The following is a 23633-nucleotide window of genomic DNA, read 5'->3' as shown; positions in this document are numbered from 1 at the left end:
GGAAAACAGTAGTAATTAGAGAGGGGATGGAAGGATGGAGGGGTCCACTTATCCCATCATCTGACATGACAGTGAAGTTGTAGTCATTCCCTTTGGGACAATGTGCAGACCTGCCATGTCGGGGCCTCCATACTTGAGGCTGAGTATAGACTCCTGTCCCCTGCTTACCCAGCTGTAGCAGTGGGGTCAGGAGGAGTGAGAGCATAGAAGGTGGACCACTCCAGGGTGGCTTCCTGGAGGGAGCAGCACTCAACTGGGCCTGGTTGGAGAAGGCTGAATTACAGCCATTATTATATAACATCTGAATTGCAGCTGTGCTGTATACAGATGTTATCATCTGCTCTGCCCTGCCTTTCTACGAGGTCTTAGTAGAGAGGCTGTCAGAAGTGCTGTGGTGGCCAGTGAGACAGAGCAAGTGAGTGGAGCACTGTGCCAGCTGGTAAAGCAGAGGACTCAGGCAGGCACTGAAGCTATGGTGAAGGAAAGCTTGCCTCCTCCCTCTGGTTCTAGATAGCCTACTGGAACATCCCCATTCCAGGCAAGGGAATGAGAGACATAGCCTTGAAGTTTTCCCTCCTATACCCACCCTCCCATGGGTGAACTGGGTCTCAGGGAGCTGCACTGGGAGGTCTGTTCTGGGCAGCCAGCCTTCTCACTGGGACAAGGATGGGAGGGGCTGCAGCAGGGCCAAAGGTTAGGGTTGACTAACAGACAGTGCTAGTAAAGGCTTAGGTGATCCCTGACCAGCTCCCTGTCCTCCCAGCCAGCGGTACTGTGTCTGCAATCCTGGGGTGGTGCGACAGTTCCGGAACCCAGACACCATCTTCATCCTGGCCTTCGCCATCATCCTGCTCAACACAGACATGTACAGCCCCAATGTCAAGCCAGAGCGCAAAATGAAGCTGGAGGACTTTGTCAAGAACCTCCGAGGTGAGCCAGGAGCAGGACACACTGTTGTTTAGCCCTGCTTCCTTCTGTCCTGAGGACCTAGACACACTGAGAGGTGACATATGTACCTGAGATCTGGGTTCTGGTTCAGGGAACCCAGCGCTACACAAATGCTCAACAGATGGAGTGCAGCCTGTGCCACACATGCCCTCACCACAGGGAAGGTGGTATCTGCTTACCCCAAGGCAGAAAGGACCTGCCTTCTGGAGGTTTACGTAATGAATACATTTTGAAAGGGAGCCCCCCGTGTCATTCCTGTCAGCCTGGTATTTGCTTGTGGAAGTAGTGGTCGGAAACCCCATATATTGTCCAGGAAGCAAGGATGTTGAGTCCTAGTGGACAAGTGCTGCCTTATATATATATATGGCAATGGAGACTTTATTATCAGCTTAGAGTCTTTCCCTTGAGCTAAAATTTTCAGATTTTCCACTTTAAATGGACGTCGTACATCACCAGAAGAGTTAGATAAAGCAGCCATCTCACTTACACAGGCACTGAACACCTTTCTTGGTCATCATGCAACATAGCTTTAGATTTATTTCGTATATATTAATGGTTTGTGTGTGTGTGCATGTGCGTGCGTGTGTGCGCTCGCCTCATGTATGCTTGATGCCCACAGAGGTCAGATGAGGGTATCAGATCTCCTGGCAATGGAGTTCCAGCTGACTGCGAACTACCATGTGGGTGCTGGGAATCCAACCCAAGTCCTCTGCAAGAGCAGCCAGGGTTCTAAACCGCTAAGCCACCTCTCCAGCTCAGCCTTAGAGCACCTTGCCTCACAACCACACAAGGAGTAGCAAGGAGCCATAATGACAGGGTGGACGCAGGAGCATCCACACAGAGGATTGCTGGTCAGCACACGGAAACCAGCTGTCCTCTGGGGGAGATATGGATCATATGTTAAGAGAAAGCAACCAATGTGAAAGGTTGCCTGCAACCTACCTGTGTGGCTTCTGAGAAAGACCAGGGAAGTTGGCTGAACAAGGCTTTGGGAAAGGACAGAGGGAAACTAGGAATTTACAGGTAATGGCTTTATTCTGTGTGATGGTCTAATGTCGGGGGTGGGGGGGGTTGTTCATTGTTTTTAAAATATATTCATTTTTATGTGCACGACATGCATTGAGTTACAGACAGCTGTAAACCACTAGGTAGGTGCTGGGAACTGAACCTGGGTCCTCTGGAAGAACAATTGGTGCTCTCAACCCCTATGCCATATCTCCAGCCTCCCACTTTATTATATGTGTGTATGTCCTGAACCTGTGTTTATATACCATATGTGTGTCTGGTGCCCATGGAGTCTGGAAGGCTCCAGTCCTGTGCAGCCTGAGAGGCTGTTTGCTACAGGGAACCTGCTCTCCTGAGGGTTTCCATACCCTCCCCACCCTCAAATTTCCACTGTAATAAAAAAGGTGGTTATATGTGCTTATGGCTATAATGGTCCAGTTACAGCTGTCCTAGACCTCTGCCATGGGATGGCAACACCACAGGTGACCACAGCTCCATGGAGGTTGCTTAGATAGACCATGAGTCTCTGTCATTTCTCTGTGACAAGCCCATGTATCAAGGATGCTCTTGGTGACCTGCTATACAAAGGAGGACACCAAACACAGGAGACTGGGTCACTTACCTATAGTTATGAGCTGGGAAGGGACATAAATAGATATGGCTTAGCTCCAAGTGCCTCAGAGCCAGACTCACACTTCAGCTCACATAGCCTATGTACACCCTAGGCCAGTGGTTCTCAACCTGTAGGTCACACCTCCTGAAGGGGTCACATCAGATATCCTGCATGTCCGATATTAACATTATGATTCACAACAGTAGCATGATTAGTTATGAAGTAGCAACACAATGAATTTATGGTTGGGGGCTCATCACAACACGAGGAACTGTATGAAAAGATCGCAGCATTAGGAAGGTTGAGAATCATACTCCTCTAGCCTCATCTGTGGAGTTGGGACCATTGTAGCCATGTCACAGGCCTTTGCTTCATTTGTGAGATATACTTACACAGGCCTGTGGACATGGTTTATAGAAGGTGGCACAGCCCTGTTCTGTGACCTGCTGGCTCAGGCGGGAGAACTTAAGGGGGACCCATAACTGGGGCCCTGGAAGGGCTGTGGCTCTGCTGATAACCAGGAGGATGTTTGTCTGCTGGTTCCAGCTAGTCTGCCTGGGGGGGCCCAAGGCTACATGGAACCACAGCTGCCCAAACCCCAGCCACTCTCATGTCTGACCACCTGTCTTGGCCAGGTGTTGATGACGGTGAAGACATTCCCCGGGAGACACTAATTGGGATCTATGAGCGGATCCGTAAGCGAGAACTGAAGACCAACGAGGACCACGTGTCCCAGGTGCAGAAGGTTGAGAAGCTCATCGTGGGCAAAAAGCCGGTATGCAGTGGGCCTGGTCCTCTACCCCTCAGTCTAAGCCTAGGTTAGCTCTTCCACCACTGGAAGGGCCCTCCCAAGCCTGGGCTGGAGCTTTTCTAAGCTCTTGCATCTGCTTACCTGAGAACATTAGGCCGCAAGTGACTAATGGGCCACAGTGAAATGTGGTCTGTTTCCTGCCCCACAATGGCCTAGGGATGCCCTTAGATCCTCCAAGAGACCACAGCAAACCAGAACCTCTTTTGGGCAGTACTCCTGGGCACCCTGATGGCTGAAGAGAGAGCAGGTGTTGCGGAGGGTGGGGGGAACCACCTTTGGGAACATCAGTTCACTTCTTGTGTGTTGTCTTTTCCTATAGATTGGATCCTTGCATCATGGTCTTGGCTGTGTGAGTACTTCTCTGCTCTTCTGATGCCCCATCTACAGTTCTTCTGCCATGCCTCAGGCTGCTACAGAGTCCAAGTTCATTTCCAGAGAGAGCCTTATCTCAATGTCACAGCTACCCAGCCTCACACCTTTGTGGGTCCTGAGATCTTAGCCATACAACGAAGGTGATGGTGGCAAGCCAAGCAGATGGGGCCGTGGCTCTACCTGTGGGTACCCTGCTTACCCCAGACATAGACAATGTGCCCAAGAGGACATTTATGCCTCCTCCACCCATCTCCATTATCCTTTGCTCTGCCCTAGCTCTGTCCCTGTCCCTCACACTTCATACTTCTACTACCCCAGCTACCCACATCCCAGAGTATACAAGCAGGTACATGCCTGGCAGTCTCCAGTATGCTCAGCTACCTGTCCTCAGTCCTCTCAGGACACCACACACACACACACACCCCTGCAGCCTAGACTTCTATCTTCCCTCACACTGAGCTACTTGAGCAAGCCAGATTGCCCATACTGTCTACCCTCAGTCTTCAAAATGAAGTCCTAAACCTACCAGCTCCACCAAGCAGCTGGCAACTGACTGACTTCCTATGAGCAGGCCTAAAGGGTTGACTACCAAACCACCTGTATCCTGCTAGAGCCAGGACTTCCACAGAGCAAAGCTGGACCTTGCTGATGGCTTGCTCCCTCTGCCACAGAATACTGGCTTACAGTTTGGTGTGCAGGGTGATAGATTGGCTGTGGTGCAGTTGTGGGGTACTCCTGTAAACCAATGGCAATACTTGTAGCAGCATGTGTGCAAAGCACATGACAGGGCCCTGGCCAGATCCCCAGAGTGGCTCAGGGTAGCAGCATCAGAAGGCACCAGAGAAGTAGGGTTTGAGTAAGTGTCCCTGGGATTCAAATCAGAGTGTCCTGCAGCAACTGCTACTCTAAATTCTACGTGCTCCAGTCTTCTCGTCTAGGGAGGACTCTGGGAGGACTGCAGAAAGAGAGCGCCAGTCTTCTCGTCTAGGGAGGACTCTGCAGAAAGAGAGCTGATAAAGGTGTTGGGGGGCAGTCAGAGCGCATGGTTTCCTCGCTGACACTGAGTTCTCTGTGACATGTTAAGGAGCCAGCTGAACACACGGGAAGGGGGCATGGCAGATGCAACCTAAGTCCTGCCCAGAGAGCAGAGGTCGAGAATCTCAGAGTGCCCTGGGAACAGGTGACCATAGTCAGGTGTCTTTCCCTGCGCAGGTGCTCTCTCTTCCCCATCGACGACTGGTCTGCTACTGCCGGCTTTTTGAAGTTCCTGACCCCAACAAACCCCAGAAGCTGGGACTGCACCAGCGAGAGATCTTCCTGTTCAATGACCTCCTGGTGGTATGTGGAGGGTGTGGGGGTGTGCGGGTGTGGGGACGTGGGGACCCAGGTATCCATATGCCCATGCCTCAGCAAGGGCTGTGGCCCAGATCTGAGTTGGAGAGAATCTTAACTCATAGCCATGAACAGGAGTGTTCCTTGCCCCATGTACAGCCAGGGGGCCCTGACTCCAGAGAGCCTTAGATATCTGGGCCCATTCTGCTGCCTCATAAAACTCTAAGACTTTGAGGGAACCTACATGTGTCATTCCCAAGTGTGTATCACTGCCACTTGGCACAATAGGACTCTGCCCTGCTCAACAGGTTATGCACTCCCAAGCTGGCAGGAAAGTGCCCCCCACCCCCGCTCTGTTTGCGTTCTGTTGCTGTGAAAAACACTATGATTAAAAGCAACTTGATGAGGAAAGGGTTCAGCTTAGCTTATGGTCAGTCTGTCATGAAGGAAGGACAGGCACCAAAACAAAGAAGTGATACTTACTGACTTCCTCAGTTTGATTTCTTATACAACCCAGGCCCACTGGCCCAGGGGTGGCACCACCCACCTCAATCAAGAAAATGCCCCATTGATTTGCCTTCCAGTAGAGACTTGCCACTCTAATATTGACTCTAGTGTGTCATCATGTCATAAGGTAACCAGTACAATTACCGCACTGGCTGGCATCTGGTCTCTTTGGTAACAGTGCCTGCTTTGAAGGGCAGAGACCTCACTCAGACATGAAGGTTCAAACCCTTGAACAAATTACCCCAGCCCTGAGTGTCCTCATGAGCCTCTCACATGTGATGGGCTTTCTAGCTATCTGTTATCCTGGAGACGACAGCTTTGCTCTTAGGAGCAGTCCCTAAAAGCAAGCCCTGACCTCTGGTCAGCACCATCCTGCCTTAGGTGCCTATCCCCAGTGTTTTGGACTTTGGTGCCAGCCAAATGGCATGGGAACCTCAGCCTCCATACCACCAGCACTGCAGCTCAGCTCCAGGTCTGCTGCCCTAGGTCACCAAGATCTTCCAGAAGAAGAAGAACTCGGTGACGTACAGCTTCCGGCAGTCCTTCTCCCTCTACGGCATGCAGGTCCTGCTCTTCGAGAACCAGTGTGAGTCCCTAGGACCTGTCGGGTATGACAAGGAATGTTTCTTTCCTCGGCCCTGTCACCTTCAGCTGGGGTGCAAGCCTTCTGGGTATACGCTCCTTCCCTCTCAGACTAGACAAGTAGAATGGTACTTTGCTGAGGACCAGGGTTTGAACAGGCAGAAGTGAGTACATCTATGACATGTCCAAGAGAAGCATTCAGTGAGTCATCCAGTGACATGCAGAAGCTGAGAGTTCATTACCCTGGGACGAACTCCTGCTCTGTAATCTGGGCACAGCACTGCCTACCCTTTAAGCTGAGGATGCCACTGTCCTCCAGGACTTAGTGCCTGGCAGGGGCCACAGGCTTCATGCTAGGCTGTTGCCCATGTTATGAAGAGGCCATGCTTATGGTTTTGCCTCTGCAGAGCCTGCCTCAGCGTCCATCATAGTGCATATCAGACTTATTCCTGGCCAGTGACTGCTGACTCCACAGCCCTGCTCTCCTCCCCTGCAGACTACCCCAATGGCATCCGGCTGACGTCTGCTGTCCCTGGAGCAGATATCAAAGTGCTAATAAACTTCAACGCTCCCAATCCTCAGGACCGGAAGAAGTTCACTGATGACCTACGGGAGTCTGTCGCTGAAGTGCAAGAGATGGAGAAACACCGGATAGAGTGTAAGTCCCAAACAAGACACAGAGAAGCACTCCATAGCACATAAGGCCCAAGAGGTCTTTTCAGGGAGCCTCTGTCTCATGGCAATGACAATGTTCAGAAGTGGTTGATGCTAGAACTCCTTGAGGCCTAGCAATGAGATATCCAGGTCTTTCTCTCCCCCATGCCACCCCTTCCCCTACCATGGGCTTGGGGAGCCCTCATCCTTCCCCTTAGCACACTGCTTGTCTTAGCCTGGTCCTTGTTTCTGGTCACTGTGGAGTTGGCTTATGCCATTCAATCCTTATCCTCCTCCTGGCCCAGTAACCACTAGGGTCCTGGCTTTAGGTCTTTACACTGTCCCCACCTCTTTCTCTGTAGATGGGAGGTGTGGGGCACTCTTCTCCCCATCCAGGCTAACCTGCAGCCTTCCTGAGCCCCAAGCGCTGGTTTTCACTATCACAGGCAGCCTGGTCTCTAGGCACTGCCCAGAGTTCATTTCTTGTCCAGGATGCCATCATACCCCCACTTTCCCAGGAGTCTCCCTCCTCTTCCCCGGAGCTGGGGCCCAGGACAGTGGCCACTGCCTCTCACTGTTCCACCTGCTCTGTTGCAGCGGAGCTCGAGAAGCAGAAAGGTGTCGTGCGGCCCAGCATGTCACAATGTTCCAGCCTCAAAAAGGAGTCAGGCAACGGGACACTGAGCAGAGCTTGCCTGGATGACAGCTATGCCAGTGGCGAGGGCCTCAAGCGCAGCGCCCTCAGCAGCTCACTGAGAGACCTCTCAGAAGCGGGTAAGAGCTGGGCTGAGAAACACCCTCCCAGCTGGTGCATGCAGGACTGAGCCTGGTGTACAGGCAGTCATGGTGCTGCCTGGAAAGGGCTGCTCGGGTGTGGACACAATGCTCTTAGAAGTCCATGAGCACTCCAGGATGGTAGCGGAACACAGAAGTGTCCAGGGGACAGTCTGTGCGAGACAGCCAGGGATGGCACCCCACTTCCCCACTTCTCCTAGAGTCCTTATCGCTTTCCCCTGTACCAACTGCTCTAAGGCTAAGAGCGTCAGGCTGGTGCATCCCAAGTGCTCTCTGCTGCTGTGTGTTCTATGCTAATGAATGAAATGGAGTGAAGCCTACTGAGCCGCTGGGAACTGCCTTTTGCCACTCACTGTCTTGGTTTTGCTTCCTCTAGAGCTCCATTCCTGAGAATTCCAGGCCTCTGTTACCCCAAAGCCACTGCTGCAGTAGGTGTGACTAGCTCCAGTGTATGGGGATAACCATGTTAGAAGCTGTTCACTGTCAGTGACGTTTCCTTGTTTCTGTGGTTTAATTTGGTGCCAGCCACTTAACCCCAGAAAGCAGGAACCCTCAAGCCTCCTAGATTTCTTATAGATAGAGAGTACTGTGAGGCTGAGGAAGCTGCTTTCAGTGGTCCCATCCAGCCTTGGAGAGGAAACAGACACTGTCACAAGTGTGTAGCCAGTCAGTATGCACGGAGCAGTGTGATCTGGGCTTATTGTGGGGCCCTCAGAGCCTGCCCAGCACTCCCTGCCTGCCCTCTCACCACAGCTCTGCCTCATACTGCTTTCTCATTTCTCAGGAATTGTTTTCTCCTTCTCTGAGTTTTCTTTGCTTTTGTCATTTTTTTTTTCATAGTGAGAATCTGACACTCACCACCAGCATGAGGGTTTAAGCGAGGGCTTCTCAACCTGGACACTGGAGACACTCTGGGTCAAATAACTGCCTGCCATTGCACTGTGCCTGGGTTCACTGAGGCCAGCAGCACTCACCCAGTTTTGACAACCTGTTGCATCTCCAGAAATGCCAGGTGTCACGTCATATCACTCCTGGTTGAGAACCACTAGCTCCCCAGTGTCCTGTTCAACCCAGCCATGTCACTCAACTGCTTGGGCCCTGGGGTGGTTTGAGTCTGTGCAGTGGTCCTGCTGTGACTGAGGCCCAGGGCAGCAGGCTCAGGGATGCCCTGGCTGCATCCCTGCAAGGAGCACCTTGATGCAGCTGCTCTCTGAATTACAAAGACAAGGCTTCCAGAGATAAAACGCTCAGGAGGGGTCCCAGGCATCTGAGTCCAGACCAAGACCACCTGTGATGCCCAGTGAAGCAGCAGCTGACCCAGAAGGCGTTGGCAGGGCACCTGGAGAGGCAGGGTACTTGACCTGGGCAATGAGCTCCCAACACGCAGCCAAATCTTCCTCACTCTCCACAGCTGCCACTGTGCTGTCTGAGGTGATGACTAAGTCAGGTGCACTGTCATGAAGATGCAGGCCTTTGTCGGGCAGGGTACCCTGAGAGCAGCTACCTCTGATCTACAGTAGCCCATCCACCATGGGCAAGGCCTGAGCCCAGCAAGAACCTGGGATGATGGCTCACAGGAAAGCTCATCCACAGACACCTCCCTTTGGGAGAGGCAAGGAGCCCCAGCTCTAGGCCTGCCCTCTTACCTTGGCCACAAGAGCCAGAGCCTGTCATGGCAGACACTGTAGTAGCCATGTCCAGCCTGGCCTCCCCAGCTATTGACAAGCACCAAGTTCCCCGAGAGAGGTCACCCCCGGAATCCCAGAGGCTTCGTATCTTATACCAGGGCAGTCCATCTATGAGGACTGGTGGTGTTGAACAGCTGTATCACCTCCTGCTGCACAGTGTTCAGGCAGCAGAGACTGCATGCGGGCAGCATGGGTTCCGGAGTCAGCGTCTGAAGCCTATGCCGTTACTCGGCTACCATCCTCGAGCAGGCAGTCCCTGCTCTGTTTCCAGAGCTACCATGACAACTCAATGCATTGTCCTCAACAGTGAGTGAGGCTTGAGGGCCAGAGTCCAAGAAGGAGAGCTCATCTTATCTCTGAAGTGCAGCCGAGTCTTTGAGGACCATATGATACCATTCAGGTGAACCATGCAGACCAGGGGGTGAGCCTATGCACCCAGCATGCCTTGCTCTCATTGGCCTGAATGTTTGAACAGGTTGTGAGGTGCAGCAGTGAACACCTAGCTCTATGATTGATTGTGGAGAAAGCTGAGAAGTGGAGAAGATAAAACTGAAGAAACTACAGCTCCCACTGGGCAGTATCATTTCTCTCTGCTCCAGTTTGGGCTGCAGGATATAAGCCATCTGGTATTTTCTGGAGAGCCCCAAGCATGAGGGGTTTGAGAGCTTGTTTGAAAAATGACAGCAGAGAGGGGGCATGCATCATGTCTATGTGATGCAATACTGTCCTGGCCACCCAAGACCAGTTTGGAGGGAGGATATACCCATCTCACAGATGGAGAAACTGAGGCCAAGAGCCTAAGCAGTAGTGAGTGTATCCTTTGCAGCTCGGAGTCTACCTTTGCCATGTCCCTGGACTTCACTGGTTACCCTCTTTTATGCCTGCAAATGGGGAAGCAACCTTTCTTCTCACCAAATGAAGGGGCCATCTCCCCAGGAAGCCCAGCAGCTGATGTCTACATGGTGCAGTGTATTCCCTCTGACTCAGATTCTCCCATGATCTGGGACTAGGGGACAACAAGCAAAGAAGGAACTAGATCTCCTCCTCCACATCTGCTTGTCACACTGGTCCTCTCAGTGGTCACGGCAAGGCTGAAAGACCCATAGTTGTGTCCACCTGATACTTTGTGCAGTCTCCTTTGAGGGGCAGCAGCTTTCAGGGCCCTAATGATAAGCCATGGCCTCCTGAGAGGCACACAGCAGCCTCTTCATCTTCCAGTGCCCACCAAGAGTCTCTGCCATGATGCTTCCCTCTGACACTTACACCATGGTGCTCAACTCATAGCTAGTGCCACACCCACAGAAGCTCTTGGAGGATCCAGAAGGGAGCGCAGCGCCGTGCCTCTGCACTCTCATACAAGAAGTCAAGGAGAGGCTTCTGAAGGGACCATTAAGGCACAAGTGGGCTACTGGAAGAGCCAAGCTCCCTTTGACATAGACAGCATCCTCTGATGAGTACCTGCTATGTGCTGTGTCCTTGGAGATACTTTTGAACTTAGAAAACATTGCAGTATTCTGGGTAGGGGAGCTAGACTCAGGAGCCAGGGCACTGCACAAACCAAACCACAGCCCCAGAGGACAAGGGGCCCAAATCTCAGCTTCCCCTTGACCAACTGCTCCACCCCGAAAAGCAAGGAGGGGAATATATATATGTGGACATGCATGTGGATATGCATATATATATATATGAAATCCACAGGGGTTCATGGGGCCTTGTGCTGTTGTAGAAGCTGTACCCCCAGACCCCATCTGAGGCTGGTGGCACTGAGTCAGGTGAGCAGGCAGAAGTCTGAGGTGATGGCACACACACATCCCCACCTCAGACCCTCTCCCCCAAAACCACAGTTGAGGATAAGCATTACAAAGTTGGACCTAGTTTTAAAAACATCTTCTCCCTTTTGCCGAGTGTTCGTTCACGCCATTGTTTTTAAAACTCCTCACTGCACTGCTGCCAGCCTCCCCACTGAGCCCATTCGAGCCCCTTACCCGGCAGACACATGGGCCAGCCCCAGCTCTGGGCAGTGGCAGCGGCAGCAGCAGGTGGCAGTGGCACCAGGCCTGGTGTGCGTGTCTAACCTCTGGTATTGCATGTTCTGGGCAGGGAAGCGAGGGCGTCGCAGCAGTGCGGGATCGCTAGAGAGCAATGTGGAAGTAAGTAGGAAGCACCGGTCCAGCTGGCCATCCTGTGTCACCCACCCTTGGTTTCTATGTTGTCTTTTTTTGCTCTTCCCTTCCCTTCCTGCAGAGACACAGACTTGGCCCTCCCGCCCTGCCTGCCTCCGCCCTGCATGCAGCTTCTCTGCCTAGAAGCATCCATGCCTCTCACTGCTTGTTCTGACCCAAGGGTTGGGGAGAGGGAGGGTGTGGATTTTGTGTTCTCATTCCACTTAACCCCTGTTCCCTGTGGTCCCTGAGCATGAAGAACGTCTTGGCTTTCAGGTCCTGCCCGGGGCGGGCGCAGCGCCACCCGCCCCTCACTCATCCTCAGCTCTCACTGTGGGATGTAAGCCCCACTCGCCTGTCCCTGTGCTCCGCCATCCATCGCTTCCTTCCTGGAGTTTTACTGGCTGTGTGTTTGGGGTCAGGACACAATGGAATCGCTTAGCTAGCTCACAGGAGGAGTTTTTGAGAGGAAGGAAGAGTCAGTGTGGATTTCATGAGCTCTCATCAGTCCCCCCATTGCTCCCTGCCGCCCACACCTTGACTCGGCCTTCAGACTTTACTCCTCCTGGGTTTGTAACAGGCAGCTGCAAGGAAAGACCTAGGCCATGCTCCCCACCCCTACCCCCAAGGATAAGGTTATAGGGTCCTACCTGTCTGATACCACCTTCCCCAGACACCTCTAGATCCCCACATGGGCAGAGGTCCCAGGAGAGCGTAAGGCCCAACTTCCTAGGAACCAGGTTTATTCCTTTTCCACACTCGCTATCCCTCCTTGACCTCACATGCTCACAACACCCTACCTACTGTCATGTGGGCTGAGTCTCAGTCTGGCAGTAGCACAGTATGAGCAGAAGCAGCCTCGTGCTGTCTGACAGAAAGGAGATGCCCCTGGCCTCCATCAGGACCAGCCCCCAGCTGCCCCTTCACAGGCCGAGCCCGCATCCTTCCTACCCTCAGGCCTAGCAGTTCAGTGGGTGACTTCTGAATTTGGAAAAAACTTGGTCTGGCCTGTGTGCTTTGAGATCTTTTAATTTTGGTTTCTATGAATTTCCTTTTTAGGGCTCCATCATTAGCAGTCCTCACATGCGCCGGAGAGCGACCTCAACACGAGAGTGCCCATCTCGCCCCCCCCAGCCCGTGCCTAACTCCTCCTCTCTCCTGGGTTCTTTGTTTGGGAGCAGGAGAGGGAAGCCCCCTCCCCAGGCCCACCCACCCTCAGCCCCTCCCCCAGCACCCCCTCACGCCCATCACCCTGGGCCCTCAGAAGGCCCACTGCATGGGCATCACGCCCAGTACTGCCATGCGCAGCAGAACCCCCCGCCCTATCACCACCACCACCACTACCACCCGCCCCCCCACCTGCAGCACACCCACCAGTACCACCATGGCCCACACAGCGGGCACCCCCCATATGGGGCCCATGCACACAGCCACCCGCCTCTGCCCACAGCTCATCCTGGTCATGCAGGGCACTCAGCGCATCACCATGGGCAGCCCCCTGCCCCACCGCCCCCCACCAGCAGCAAGGCCAAGCCCAGCGGCATCAGCACAGTTGTGTAGACAGCCTAGGCAGCCGCCTCCCACACACCAGGCACACGAAGGCCTACCAGGCACCAGCCTCAGACCAGCCCAAGGCACCACTGTTTCCACTCCCTCTACCCTCATAGCCTGGGTGGGCCCATGGGCTTGCCTTCCATGGAGCAGAGCTCCCACTCCGGCTTAGCCCTGGCACCCCGTCCTCCCTCAGCCCAAGGCTGGGCCTCAGCCACCATAGGCCTTGACATGGCGCTGACCAAGGAGAAGTGGAACTGCCTCCCACCCTGTAGGCCCTCAGCCCCTGACTCTACACACATCTGAAAACCCATCTTAGCAAAGAAAACATAGAAAAGTCAGACAAAACAACCAACCCCAGACCGGCTATGTTATTGTTCTGTTATTGGCAGTGGGCAAAACAATAATAATAATAATAATAAGTAGACCTGATATGGGTGATGAAAATACGTAAGTAAACTTTATATAATATAAATATATAAATATATAAATACATATATACATACTGTATAGGTAGTGTTTGTGTGTGGAAGATAAGCATTTCATCCACAAAGCTAGCACTAGGGACCTCCTAAGGACTGCCACTTAAGTGACAGGAAGTCAGTCTAGATAAATGTGTGAGTAGACCAAAAACCCCACTAGAACAAACCCAGATCCTTCCATATTTTCATACGAAGAGACTCCCCCTAGCCTGGCTGAAACCTTACATGCTCATGACTCACTGTGCCAAGTAACACAGCACCTGACTGTCTAATACCCCACTCTGCTCTGTATAGCCCCCTATTTTATTAACAGAGTACTATTCTAAGTAACCAGTATTATAACTGCTGTTATCTCCAGTAAGCAACTAGGCAAAGTGCAGTCAACTCTACCCTAGTACTTGGGGCAACCAGTCTAGAGCTGGCTGTCTCAGATCTCAGCCCCACAGATCCCTAGACACTTTCTACTGGCTGCCATAACTTTGATCTTCCATGCTCTACATTCCTTCCCTCTGTACATGGTGAGCCACGATCCTCCCCCCTCCCACAATCCTCCCAGGGCACACTTGGCAGAGGGATTCCATCCCAACACAATGACCACTCATCTTCCATAACTCCCTCATCCAGTTCCCAGCCCCAGCAGGCGGGTGGCGTGAGCGCTGGGCGGCCCAGGGCGGTGTGTGTGTCCCCGTGTTGTGTTCTGAGTGGCAACAGCAATCACTGTAATTCCATGCAGCCATGTGCTCGTGACCCCTGTGTCATCATTGCACCTGGCCAATGAGTGCTTGGCCCTGGCCAGGTGAAGCCCCCACTGCTCTCATGGTCCAGTGAGCTGCCAGGCCCCACATGCCCCAGCTGTGTTCTCGTTGCTTCCATGTGTGACACCATGCACTCCCCTGGGGCCACATGCTGCCCATGTTCCTGTGCCTGAGTCACCCATGGGCTGTACTTTACAGTTTCAGCCCTTCCAGCCATCACAGCCTCCAGTGCTGTGCTCCTAAGCCTAGGACCTGAGGACTGCCTGTGGTCTCTGCCTGCGCGGAGGCCCTTTCAGAATGGAAGGAGCTGCCGCCTGACCGTGGGCTGCGTCTAGGACCTCATGAGCCACCGGGGCCTGCCCAACCACAAGAGAGATCAGGAGCCCTCTCTGGCCCATCATCACTCTGCTGGCCTGCTTGGGTCACCCATCTCCCTCCCCTTCATGTCGTCATCATCGAGGTCACGTACCAGCAGATCTGCAAACTGAGCACTTTGTATCCCTGCAGAGAGCAAATCCTGCAACGTGGAGGTCAGCCTTCTGACTCACAGTGGCTCGACCCGCCTGCCCCATCCTCTGTCAGCATGGTTCATCTTTCCCTTGTCATCTGCACAGAAAGAACTGACCACCATAGTGTATCTGACTGGGGCCAGCTGGCGAGGAGCTGCCCGCTTCACAGTGCCCGAATCCCTTGCTTACGCTCCACGTACTGTCTGTCCTTAGTTAAAGACACTGTCTGACAGGGAAGAGGAACTGTGCTGCATGTGACCTGGCACCAGTCATGAGGGGCTGTGCTCTCTGTATTGTACATTGACAAAATATACCAGTGTTACTGTTGGCAAATAGTTGGAGTGGTAACATTAAATATGCCGGCTTTCTTTTTCACCCTCTTCTGAGCCAGTGGTAAGTTAACCGTGACCTTGAGATTGTTCTGAAAAAGACACGGCTGTTAGATATACACTCTCACTCTTTTTGAAGGGACACCACTCAGGAACAAACTCAAAAGGCGGCCTGATTTACCTGGTGGGGTGGAGCCGGGCCTCCCTCTTTCCAGTGTCCTGCACTCTCATGGCTAGCCAGCTCTGGGCTGCTCCCATGCTGCCTTCCATGTGTCCTAGAGACAAGCTGAGGGTAGTGGGTGGGTTCTCGGGGATCAGGCTTCTAAGCATACACAGTCTTTCTCTGCGTTCCTAACTCTAAAGGTTATCGTGTCAGGGTGATGACCCTGTGTTGTTTTACAGATAGGGACGTCTTCATAGGATGTGCCTGGGCCTGCTTGGAAAGCATAAACTACTAGTGTACTGTGTCCCTCGTTGCCTGTTACTCAGCTATGGCATTGAGGCACTGTGGTCCTTGACTGAGGAGAGGGGAGATAAGAAGAGGCAGAGGCCCTGAGTATACACTTCTGTTTACCACTGTCAGGATACACTTAGGGCCTTCACTAGTTACCTGAGTTAATCTGGTTGTCTGTGGAACTGGTGACAGATGGGATACCTTAGGGGAGGCAGCTGGTAACATCACAAAGGGCTTTCCAGGGACAACAGTGAAGTTGTGGATTTGTATTTTTTGAAGCTCCCAAGTGAGTTGTAATGTGAAAATAAAGTTCACCCTAATGTGCCATCATTGTCCCCAGCTGCCTGGTGTGGAGTGACCTCTCCAGCACGTTTTAAAGCCTCTGGGTTTTTTAAAGGGTTAAGCATCAGGGTTTGCATCTGTGCTGTTCAAAGACTTGAGAGCCACCCTATTGCTTTGTGGTGGGGGAGGTAGGTGACTGCCATCTGCACTGTGAGGAAGGCCCAACCAAAGTATCACTGAGCCTGGAGTCCTCTGGGAGATCCCATAAATCCTGAACCTCACTTACAGTGTCACTTTTTCTGGTCATTCTATTCTGGTCAGCAGGGCTTGGTCTCCAGATAATGTGACCAGGCTTGTCCTGTCTGGACACAGCTTCCCCAAAAACCCCTAATGAACTCCTCTTGAAGTTGCCGCTGAGGGACTTAAATGAGGGGCCAGGAGTGTTGAGCCATGTCCATCATGTCTGTGTCAGCAAATGCTGAGGCTCAGGGCTCTCACTGAGCTAGAGGGGAGATGGCTAATAGGAATTACCAGGGGCCGAGAGCAACATACAGGGAAGAGAGTGAAGAAGAATGAAGATAGCTCAGTCCCAAGGTATCTAAGAGGCTCAAGACAAACTGCCCATCCTCCACATTGGTTAACGCGATGTGTGAGGCTGGCTTGTGTGGTTTCTCATTTCCTGACCCAGGATGTATCTACTCAATATGCTGAACTCCCTGAGGGTCCAATTCCCAGAGCACCCTTTGTTGGTCTTCTTCAGAACCACCACACGTATCCTCATGGAAGTGAACCATGCAGTCTGTTCTAGGCCATTCCAGTTCTCTCCCAGGTTAAACCTCACCAGGCTGCAGCCTGTGGCTCTCTGGAAGGGCTGAGTTACAGAGCAGGCAGACTTCCTGAAGCTGTACTCGTCACTTGTCTCCCTTGGGGACAAGGGCTGTATCTGATGGTAGACCAGCCTAGAGCTGGACTGGACAAAATGCCCTTGAGAATGAACTGTCATTGGGAGATGAAGATGTTGGGTCAACACACTAGCAGACAGGCTCAGAATGTGGCTTTCATCATGCTGTTACTGTCCTCAACAGTGCCACTGCCGACCATGACAGTGTGAAGCCTCGCTAGGGAGACGTAGAAGACCTGGGGCAGGGATTTGTTCCTGTGACCATCTGATTGCAGCAGGCTGTGCATGGGTCCGGCCACTCAGCCCCAGAAGTATACAGTCCTCACCTGCTGGTTTCAACTGCTCTGATGCCTACACATCCCTTCTCTGCATGAGAACTCTGCATGGCCCCATGATCCTATAAGCTCTTCCTCTCTGAACCCTTCAAGTCCTTCCCCTCTGGACTCCTTCATAGGACCAGCTCTTCCTGCTCTCCCTAGACTCTGAAATAGTGTTCCATGCCAGCAAGAACATCATGTACTGTGAAGATTGCCTAGTATATAGTATACTATAGACCTCTAGTATAGTTTCATGATTTTCCTGTTAATGCAATATGACCAGGGTCATAAGAGAAAAAAACTCCTATTTAAACCCAGGGATGGTGGCACAAGCTTGTAAATCTTGGAATTCAAGAGGCTGAGGTAGGAGGATTGCCTTGAATTCATGGCCAGCCTAGTAAGTTCCATGGGCATCATAGAAAGTTCCAGGGGTGCATAGCAAGATTCCATCTCAAAAATAAGACAAACTAAAAAAAAAAAAAAAAAAGAAAGAAAGAAAGAAAGAAAAAAGAAAAAAAAAACAATCTGAAAGCCAGAGACATTCAACTTAAACCTGAAAGATGGGCTTACTACAGCTATCACAGGTTACCCTCAGAGCTGCCAGGGAAGATAGGAGCATAGGTTCAAAATAGCAGGTAACAGAGGCTTCCTTACTTGGAGTTTCTCTTCCTACAGCTTCTGTGAACTACCCTGGAGGAAACAACAGGCGACTCCATGCAAAGCACTTAGGAGGGCAAAAAATCATAAATACCACGGATCAGTGGGAAGACAGTCCCCTGGGGTCAGCAGAGTCAGGATGAACCCCACAGCATAATACAGTCAGAGGACTCAGTGGGAGAATGCCAGCGACCTCAGCCAGCACAGACCCTGAGAAAGGGCCTCATCAGGAGGCTGTAAAGATGAAGAGTCAGACCTCCACAAGCAAGCTTTATCGTGGATCGTGCTCAGTGCGCTCACTGCCTGGTTACAAACACAAAGTGCGTGAACACAAAGTCAAACCTATAAGGCTGGAGTTCAAATCCCCAGCAATCATGTGAAAGCTGGGCATTAGCATTGCAGGGGAAAGGACACAGAGACAAGAGGGCCACTAGAACTCAGGACAGCCAGCCTAGGCAAATCAGTGAGCACCAAGTTCAATGAGAGACCCTGTCTGAAAGGATAAGATGAGAGCAATAGAGGAAGATCCCAAATCTTGGCCTCTAGACTCCATGCACCCACCTACATGAACATGCTCACACTCCATAACACAATGAAGAGGAAGGTGACTCTAAGGCAACCCACCTGTCTGGATTTTATTATCAATCTGACACAACCTAGAGTCACCTAGAAGAGGGAACCTAGTTGAGGAATTACCCAGGTCAGACTTGCTTGTGGTCGTGTCTGTAGGAGACTATATTGATTGATGCTTGATATGGGAGGGTCCAGCCCACTGTGGGTGGCACTATCCCTAAGCCTGTGGTCCTGAGCTTAATAAGATAGCTAGCTGGGAGAGGAATCAGGTCAGGGAGCATCTGAAGAGGCATTCTTCCCAGGTCTCTGCTTCCAGTTCCTGCCTTGAGTTCCTTCCCTCAGTGATGGGCTTCATCGGGAAGTGTAAGCTGACATAAACTGTTCACCAAAGTTGTTTTTGGTTCTATCACAGCAACAGAAAACGCATTTCCCTTCATGAACCCAAAGTAAACAGGCAGTCAAGGATATGAAAAACAGTCATAAAGCAGAAGCACAAGCTCATTGTAAGAAGAACTGAAGGAAAAGGTACAGTCACCTCAGGAACAATGCAACTCTAATCACCAAGGGGAGGAGGGTTAAACTGAAAGGATCCAAGAGAGTGAAACAAAAGGGTGAGGTTTGAGATCAGAGCACAGCTGAGACTCAGGAATGCTTAGCATGGAGTCCCTGAAGGAGAGCCATGGGACAGCTAGAACAGAGACATAAGGCTGAGGGGAACTCACTGTCCTGAAGGCTCATCTCGCCAGATTGCAAGAATGAGTCAGGAGCTAGAAAATCATTGACCTTTGAAGACAAAGAGGGCATTGACTGGACAGGACCACCAAATAGAGAGAGCAGCATGTCACTGATAAAAAGACAGACTGGCCTTGTGAGATAAAGAAACAGAGAGTGCTGTGAGCACACTCAGATGACCTCCTGTGATGGAAGATTGGAGTGTGGGTTTGACTGGCCTGAGGAATACCTATGTGATTGGGTTCATTTTTCCTGGCTGGCCTGAGAGGGCTCTCAAGAAGAAACCAACATCTGACCTGGTGACAGTCTGCAGCAGATCCACCTTATCCTGACAAGGAGCCATCACCAATCCGTGGATATCCTGGATGGAACAGACCCACACAGAGCAAGTGGCCTGGTCTGGCTTCAGGTGGAACACAAATCTCTTCTCCTTGGACTCACTCAAGATTCTTGCATCTGGAATTCTGGATCTTATTCCAGAGATACCTCCTTGCTCAGGCCTGCAAGTCACACCTCAGGCCCCCAAGTGGTCTCAGGCATGTGATTTGCAGCTGTTCTGGGTGTCTGGTCTGCACATGGGGGATGTCTTGGGCCCCCAGCATCATAAACCAAACTCCTAAATAAATCCTCTCCCACATCTCTCAGGCTCCAGAGACCAGGACACATTGTAAGACACCAGAGTGGAATAGACGTGCAGCTCAAAACAGCATCCAAGCCGTAATGTCTAAGTGGAAACATGCTCAGCTCTCATCAAAAGGAATATACTGTAAGACTGGCTTGCCTGTTAGCATAATTTACCGTAGTAATTCTGATTGAGACCCCAAACTCAGTGACACTGAACAATGAGTGCCTGGGATAAGAGATTCTCGGCGAGGAAGGTGCTTTCTATATAAGCACAAGGGCATGAATTCAAAAGGTGGGACCTAGAAAGAAAGAGAAAGGAGAGAGAGAGAGAGAGAGAGAGAGAGAGAGAGAGAGAGAGAGAGAGAGAGAGAGAGAGAGAGAGAGAGAGAGAGAGAGAAGGAAGAAAAGGAAAAAGCTAAGCTAGGCTTGGGCATGTGTGCCGGGGAAGCTGAGACATAGGTCCCTGGGGCTCACTGGTCAGCAGATTAGGCTATTTGGTGAGCTCCTGGACAGTGGAAGATGTTGTCTCAAAAAAACAAAAACGGGGCTGGGGATTTAGCTCAGTGGTAGAGCGCTTACCTAGGAAGCACAAGGCCCTGGGTTTGGTCCCCAGCTCTGGAAAAAAAGAACCAAAACAAAACAAAACAAAACAAAACAAAAAGTAAATAAATAAAAAACAAGATAGATAATACCTAAGAAATGACACCTGAGTTTGGCCTTTGACCTCTCTACCTACATGTGTGTGTACAACGTGCACATACACAGTAAGCATGCATTCATTTCCAAGCTATGTCCCAGGAGGGTTCAACAGGTTTGAAATGGGAGTCTCCTTCGCCAAGGACCTGTTTGAGGGTCAAGAATTGGAGTGGCCACCTAGCTTTCCATGAGATCATGACAGGTTTGGACTGGAACTGCATTTGGTCTATGCTGGATCAGAGAGCCAAGCCCAGGCAGCTCTGCCCCTCTTCTGAGGCGCACATAAGATAGCCCATGGAAAGGCTTGATAAACATGAAGATAAGAGTACTCATGCACAGGCAAAGACGGGCAGGGGCAGGGGCAGGAGTTTCATCGTGGTGTCTCATGATGTAAAACGAGGCCTCAAACACAAGATGCAAAATCACATGGTGTATAGTGCAAATTCCCATTGAAGATTTAACATTTAGGGCCACATAGGTATCCAGTAATACAGGGGCCACCTTCAAAAAGCAGAAATCCTGGCATCACTGCAAGGTCCTGCCAGGCCACCAAGCCTCTGCTTCAGACACACACATGTGTGCATACACTACACATGTACATTCATGCACGTACACTCTCATACATGTACACCCACACATGTACACTCATACAAAAATAGATGCAAAGACTCCAATACTAAAGATGATACCTCTGTCCCTTCAAGTTTCACTGTTGTCCCTGGTCTGGACCAGCTGTACCAGACAGATTCCAGGACCTCAGTGGCATAGACAGAGGCCAGCCTCAGACTTTAGCCTTTGGACAAGGCCAGCCAGCCACAGCAGCAAAAAAAAGCTCCCCCTGCTGGCTTGCTGTGCAAACTCCTGCTCACAATGCCAGTGGGCAATGTTTCAGTTCCAGACTTAAAAGAGCTGAGGTGCTCACTCACAAAGCCACCACCTTTGGGAAAGAAAACCCCCTTTTCCATCAAAGACTCCTGTGCCTGGGATGACCTTGTCTGTCCTGTCTCCAGACATCCGTGAGCCTCCTATCAGTGTTATAGTCATTTGCATTTTTACGTTGCATGCAAATACATTCGTGGGATGTATTTTCAGTTCTGGCTGTGTCCTCCTGTGATGACTCCCAGGTCCTCTTTACTGTGGAACTGTAAGCATTCACTTGTCTGTGTGTTCAATATTCCACTGCAATGGTATACATGTGTTTATCAAAGCTCACACAGCGTAAATCCACAGAGCCCAGAAGCTCAGAGAGCTGCAGGCAAAAAAATTCACAAAACACCATCAGCACAGCAGCATCATACAAGGAACTGAGACACAACATGGGCACAAGCCTTGAGAAGGTGGAGCAGGGTTAAAAGAGAGATAAATGTCATCAGACAACTCTGAAAGACGCCTTTGCAGACACCAAGGGCGAGCCTGTCTGTCAAGGCAGAGCTCTGACCTCAAAGTGGAAAGCAACAAGAGCCTGGCACAGTCAGGCCCACAGTGCACACAGCTTCCCACGAGCTGTTCAGCAACGAAGAAAGCCTCTGGTTTAAAGGTCTCTCCAAGGAGCAAAGCCAACACTTTAACAATTACACATGAAAAATTGCTGAATGGGGAAAGGAGCCATTGGGGTTGTACAAGGGTGAAGGTGGAGGGCAGCAGGGGAGTGGGTCATAGTAGAGGGTGGAGATGGTGGCGGTGGATGGAGGGAATGGATGTGATGGTAGATGTGTGGGCAATAGGAGTAGTGGGGAGGTGGGTAACGACAGTGGTGAGGTGGAAGGTAAAGTGACTGTAAAATGTTGGTGGCCTACAGCCTGGGAACTGACCTCTTAACTGCCAAGACTGCATGTTTATGCTATGTTCACTATATCCCAATCAACAAGAAACATAAGAACAAAGAGTTAAAGCCTTAGGAAGCTCTGCGGCTCCTGCTGCTGAGGCTGTCAGTTCTCCGCTTTCTGCTCCAGCTGTCATGCCGCTGCCTGCTACCATGCTTTCCCCACCATTATAGGCTCTGTCTGGATCCATAAACCCAAATAAACTCTTTCTTCTGTAAATTGCCTCAGTCATGGTATTTTTTATCACAGCAACAGAAGTAACTAACACAACAGGAAGGAGAGAACAGAGACCAAATGAGATGAGTGTCTTAGGGTTTCCACTACTGTGGCAAAACACCAATCAAAAGCAACCTGGGAGGGGCTGGGGATTTAGCTCAGTGGTAGAGCGCTTACCTAGGAAGCGCAAGGCCCTGGGTTCGGTCCCCAGCTCCGAAAAAAAAAGGACCAAAAAAAAAAAAAAAAAAAGCAACCTGGGGGAGGAAGAGGCTTAGTTTATTTCAGTTTGTGGCTTGTAGTTCATCATCCAGGGAAGCCAGTGTAGGACTTGAGGCAGGAAACTAGAGACCGGAACTGATGTCGAGGCCACTGCTTACTAGCTTGCTCCTAGTAGCCTGCTCAGCCTGCTTGTCTGTACCGTCTAGGACCACAGGTACAGGGATAGCTCCACTCACAGTGATCTAGACCCATACACATCATCCATCAAGATTACCACAGGCTTGCCCACAGGTCAATCAGATGGGGGTATCTTCTCAACTAAGGTTCCCTTTCCCAAAGTGTCAAGTTGGCACGATAAACTAGACAGCAAAATTAACCTGTTGTCAACTTGACACACAAACACATAACTGTTCAACCAGAACCTTTTCGTTACCATTTGTCCCCACAATGGTATTTAAACATTACTATCATAATGGCATATAAAACATCCCAACCTTTAAAAGTCTTTAAAAATCCAAACCCTTTAAACATCCAGTCTCTTGAAAATATCCAGAGCTCTCTAAAATATCCAAACCCTCTTTAAAAGTTCAATGTCTCTCCATAATTCAAAAGTCTCTTAACTATTGGATTCTGGCAATAACTTTCTTATACCAAGAGGGAAAAGCCAGGCACAGACACAATCATATCAAAGCAAGCCCGAAATCTGACAGTGTAAAGCTCAGTGTCAGATGGAGGGAAGCGCAATCTCCAGGCTCTAAGGGAGCCTTTACAGCTTGTCTCAAAGGTGCAGGTCCACTCCACTGCACAGCTGCAGCCATTCTTGGCAGCTGTTTTATGGCACTAAAGATCTCAAAACACTTGCGACTCTGCTACACCTTGGCTTTACCTCACCAGTAACCTCTTTTGGGCTCCCTTCAGTGACTCCGACCCTGCCACATGATGCCAAGCCTCAGTCTCTCTCTGTGACCCCTTCAGTTCAGGGCTGTCAGCACTACTGAGGCTGTGCATTCATTCCCCTGTGGCCTCTCCCAGCCTCTCCTGGTG

General features: G+C 51.1%; 1 protein-coding gene across 41 annotated transcripts in view; it reads left to right on the top strand.

Moving 5' to 3' along the window:
- Iqsec1 (IQ motif and Sec7 domain ArfGEF 1) overlaps nucleotides 1-15876 on the top strand; it is a 319742-nt gene extending 303866 nt beyond the window's left edge. For 8 of the 41 annotated variants that reach the window (XM_087659258.1, XM_087659270.1, XM_087659267.1 and 5 more), the window contains 9 exons: nucleotides 764-930; nucleotides 3202-3341; nucleotides 3697-3726; nucleotides 4962-5087; nucleotides 6075-6174; nucleotides 6667-6828; nucleotides 7422-7598; nucleotides 11408-11457; nucleotides 14456-15874. In XM_087659258.1, the coding sequence (XP_087515384.1) occupies nucleotides 764-930; nucleotides 3202-3341; nucleotides 3697-3726; nucleotides 4962-5087; nucleotides 6075-6174; nucleotides 6667-6828; nucleotides 7422-7598; nucleotides 11408-11457; nucleotides 14456-14500 (997 nt within the window). In that variant the 3' untranslated portion in view covers nucleotides 14501-15874. 41 annotated transcript variants of the gene reach the window in all.
- The last annotated feature ends 7757 nt before the right edge of the window (nucleotides 15877-23633 follow it).

This window comes from Rattus norvegicus, chromosome 4 (assembly GCF_021556685.1).
Source record: "Rattus norvegicus strain SHRSP/BbbUtx chromosome 4, alternate assembly SHRSP_T2T, whole genome shotgun sequence".
NCBI classification, from domain to species: domain Eukaryota; kingdom Metazoa; phylum Chordata; class Mammalia; order Rodentia; family Muridae; genus Rattus; species Rattus norvegicus.
The sequence above is the reverse complement of the archived record's forward strand: the minus strand, read 5'-3'. Positions and strand labels throughout refer to the sequence as shown.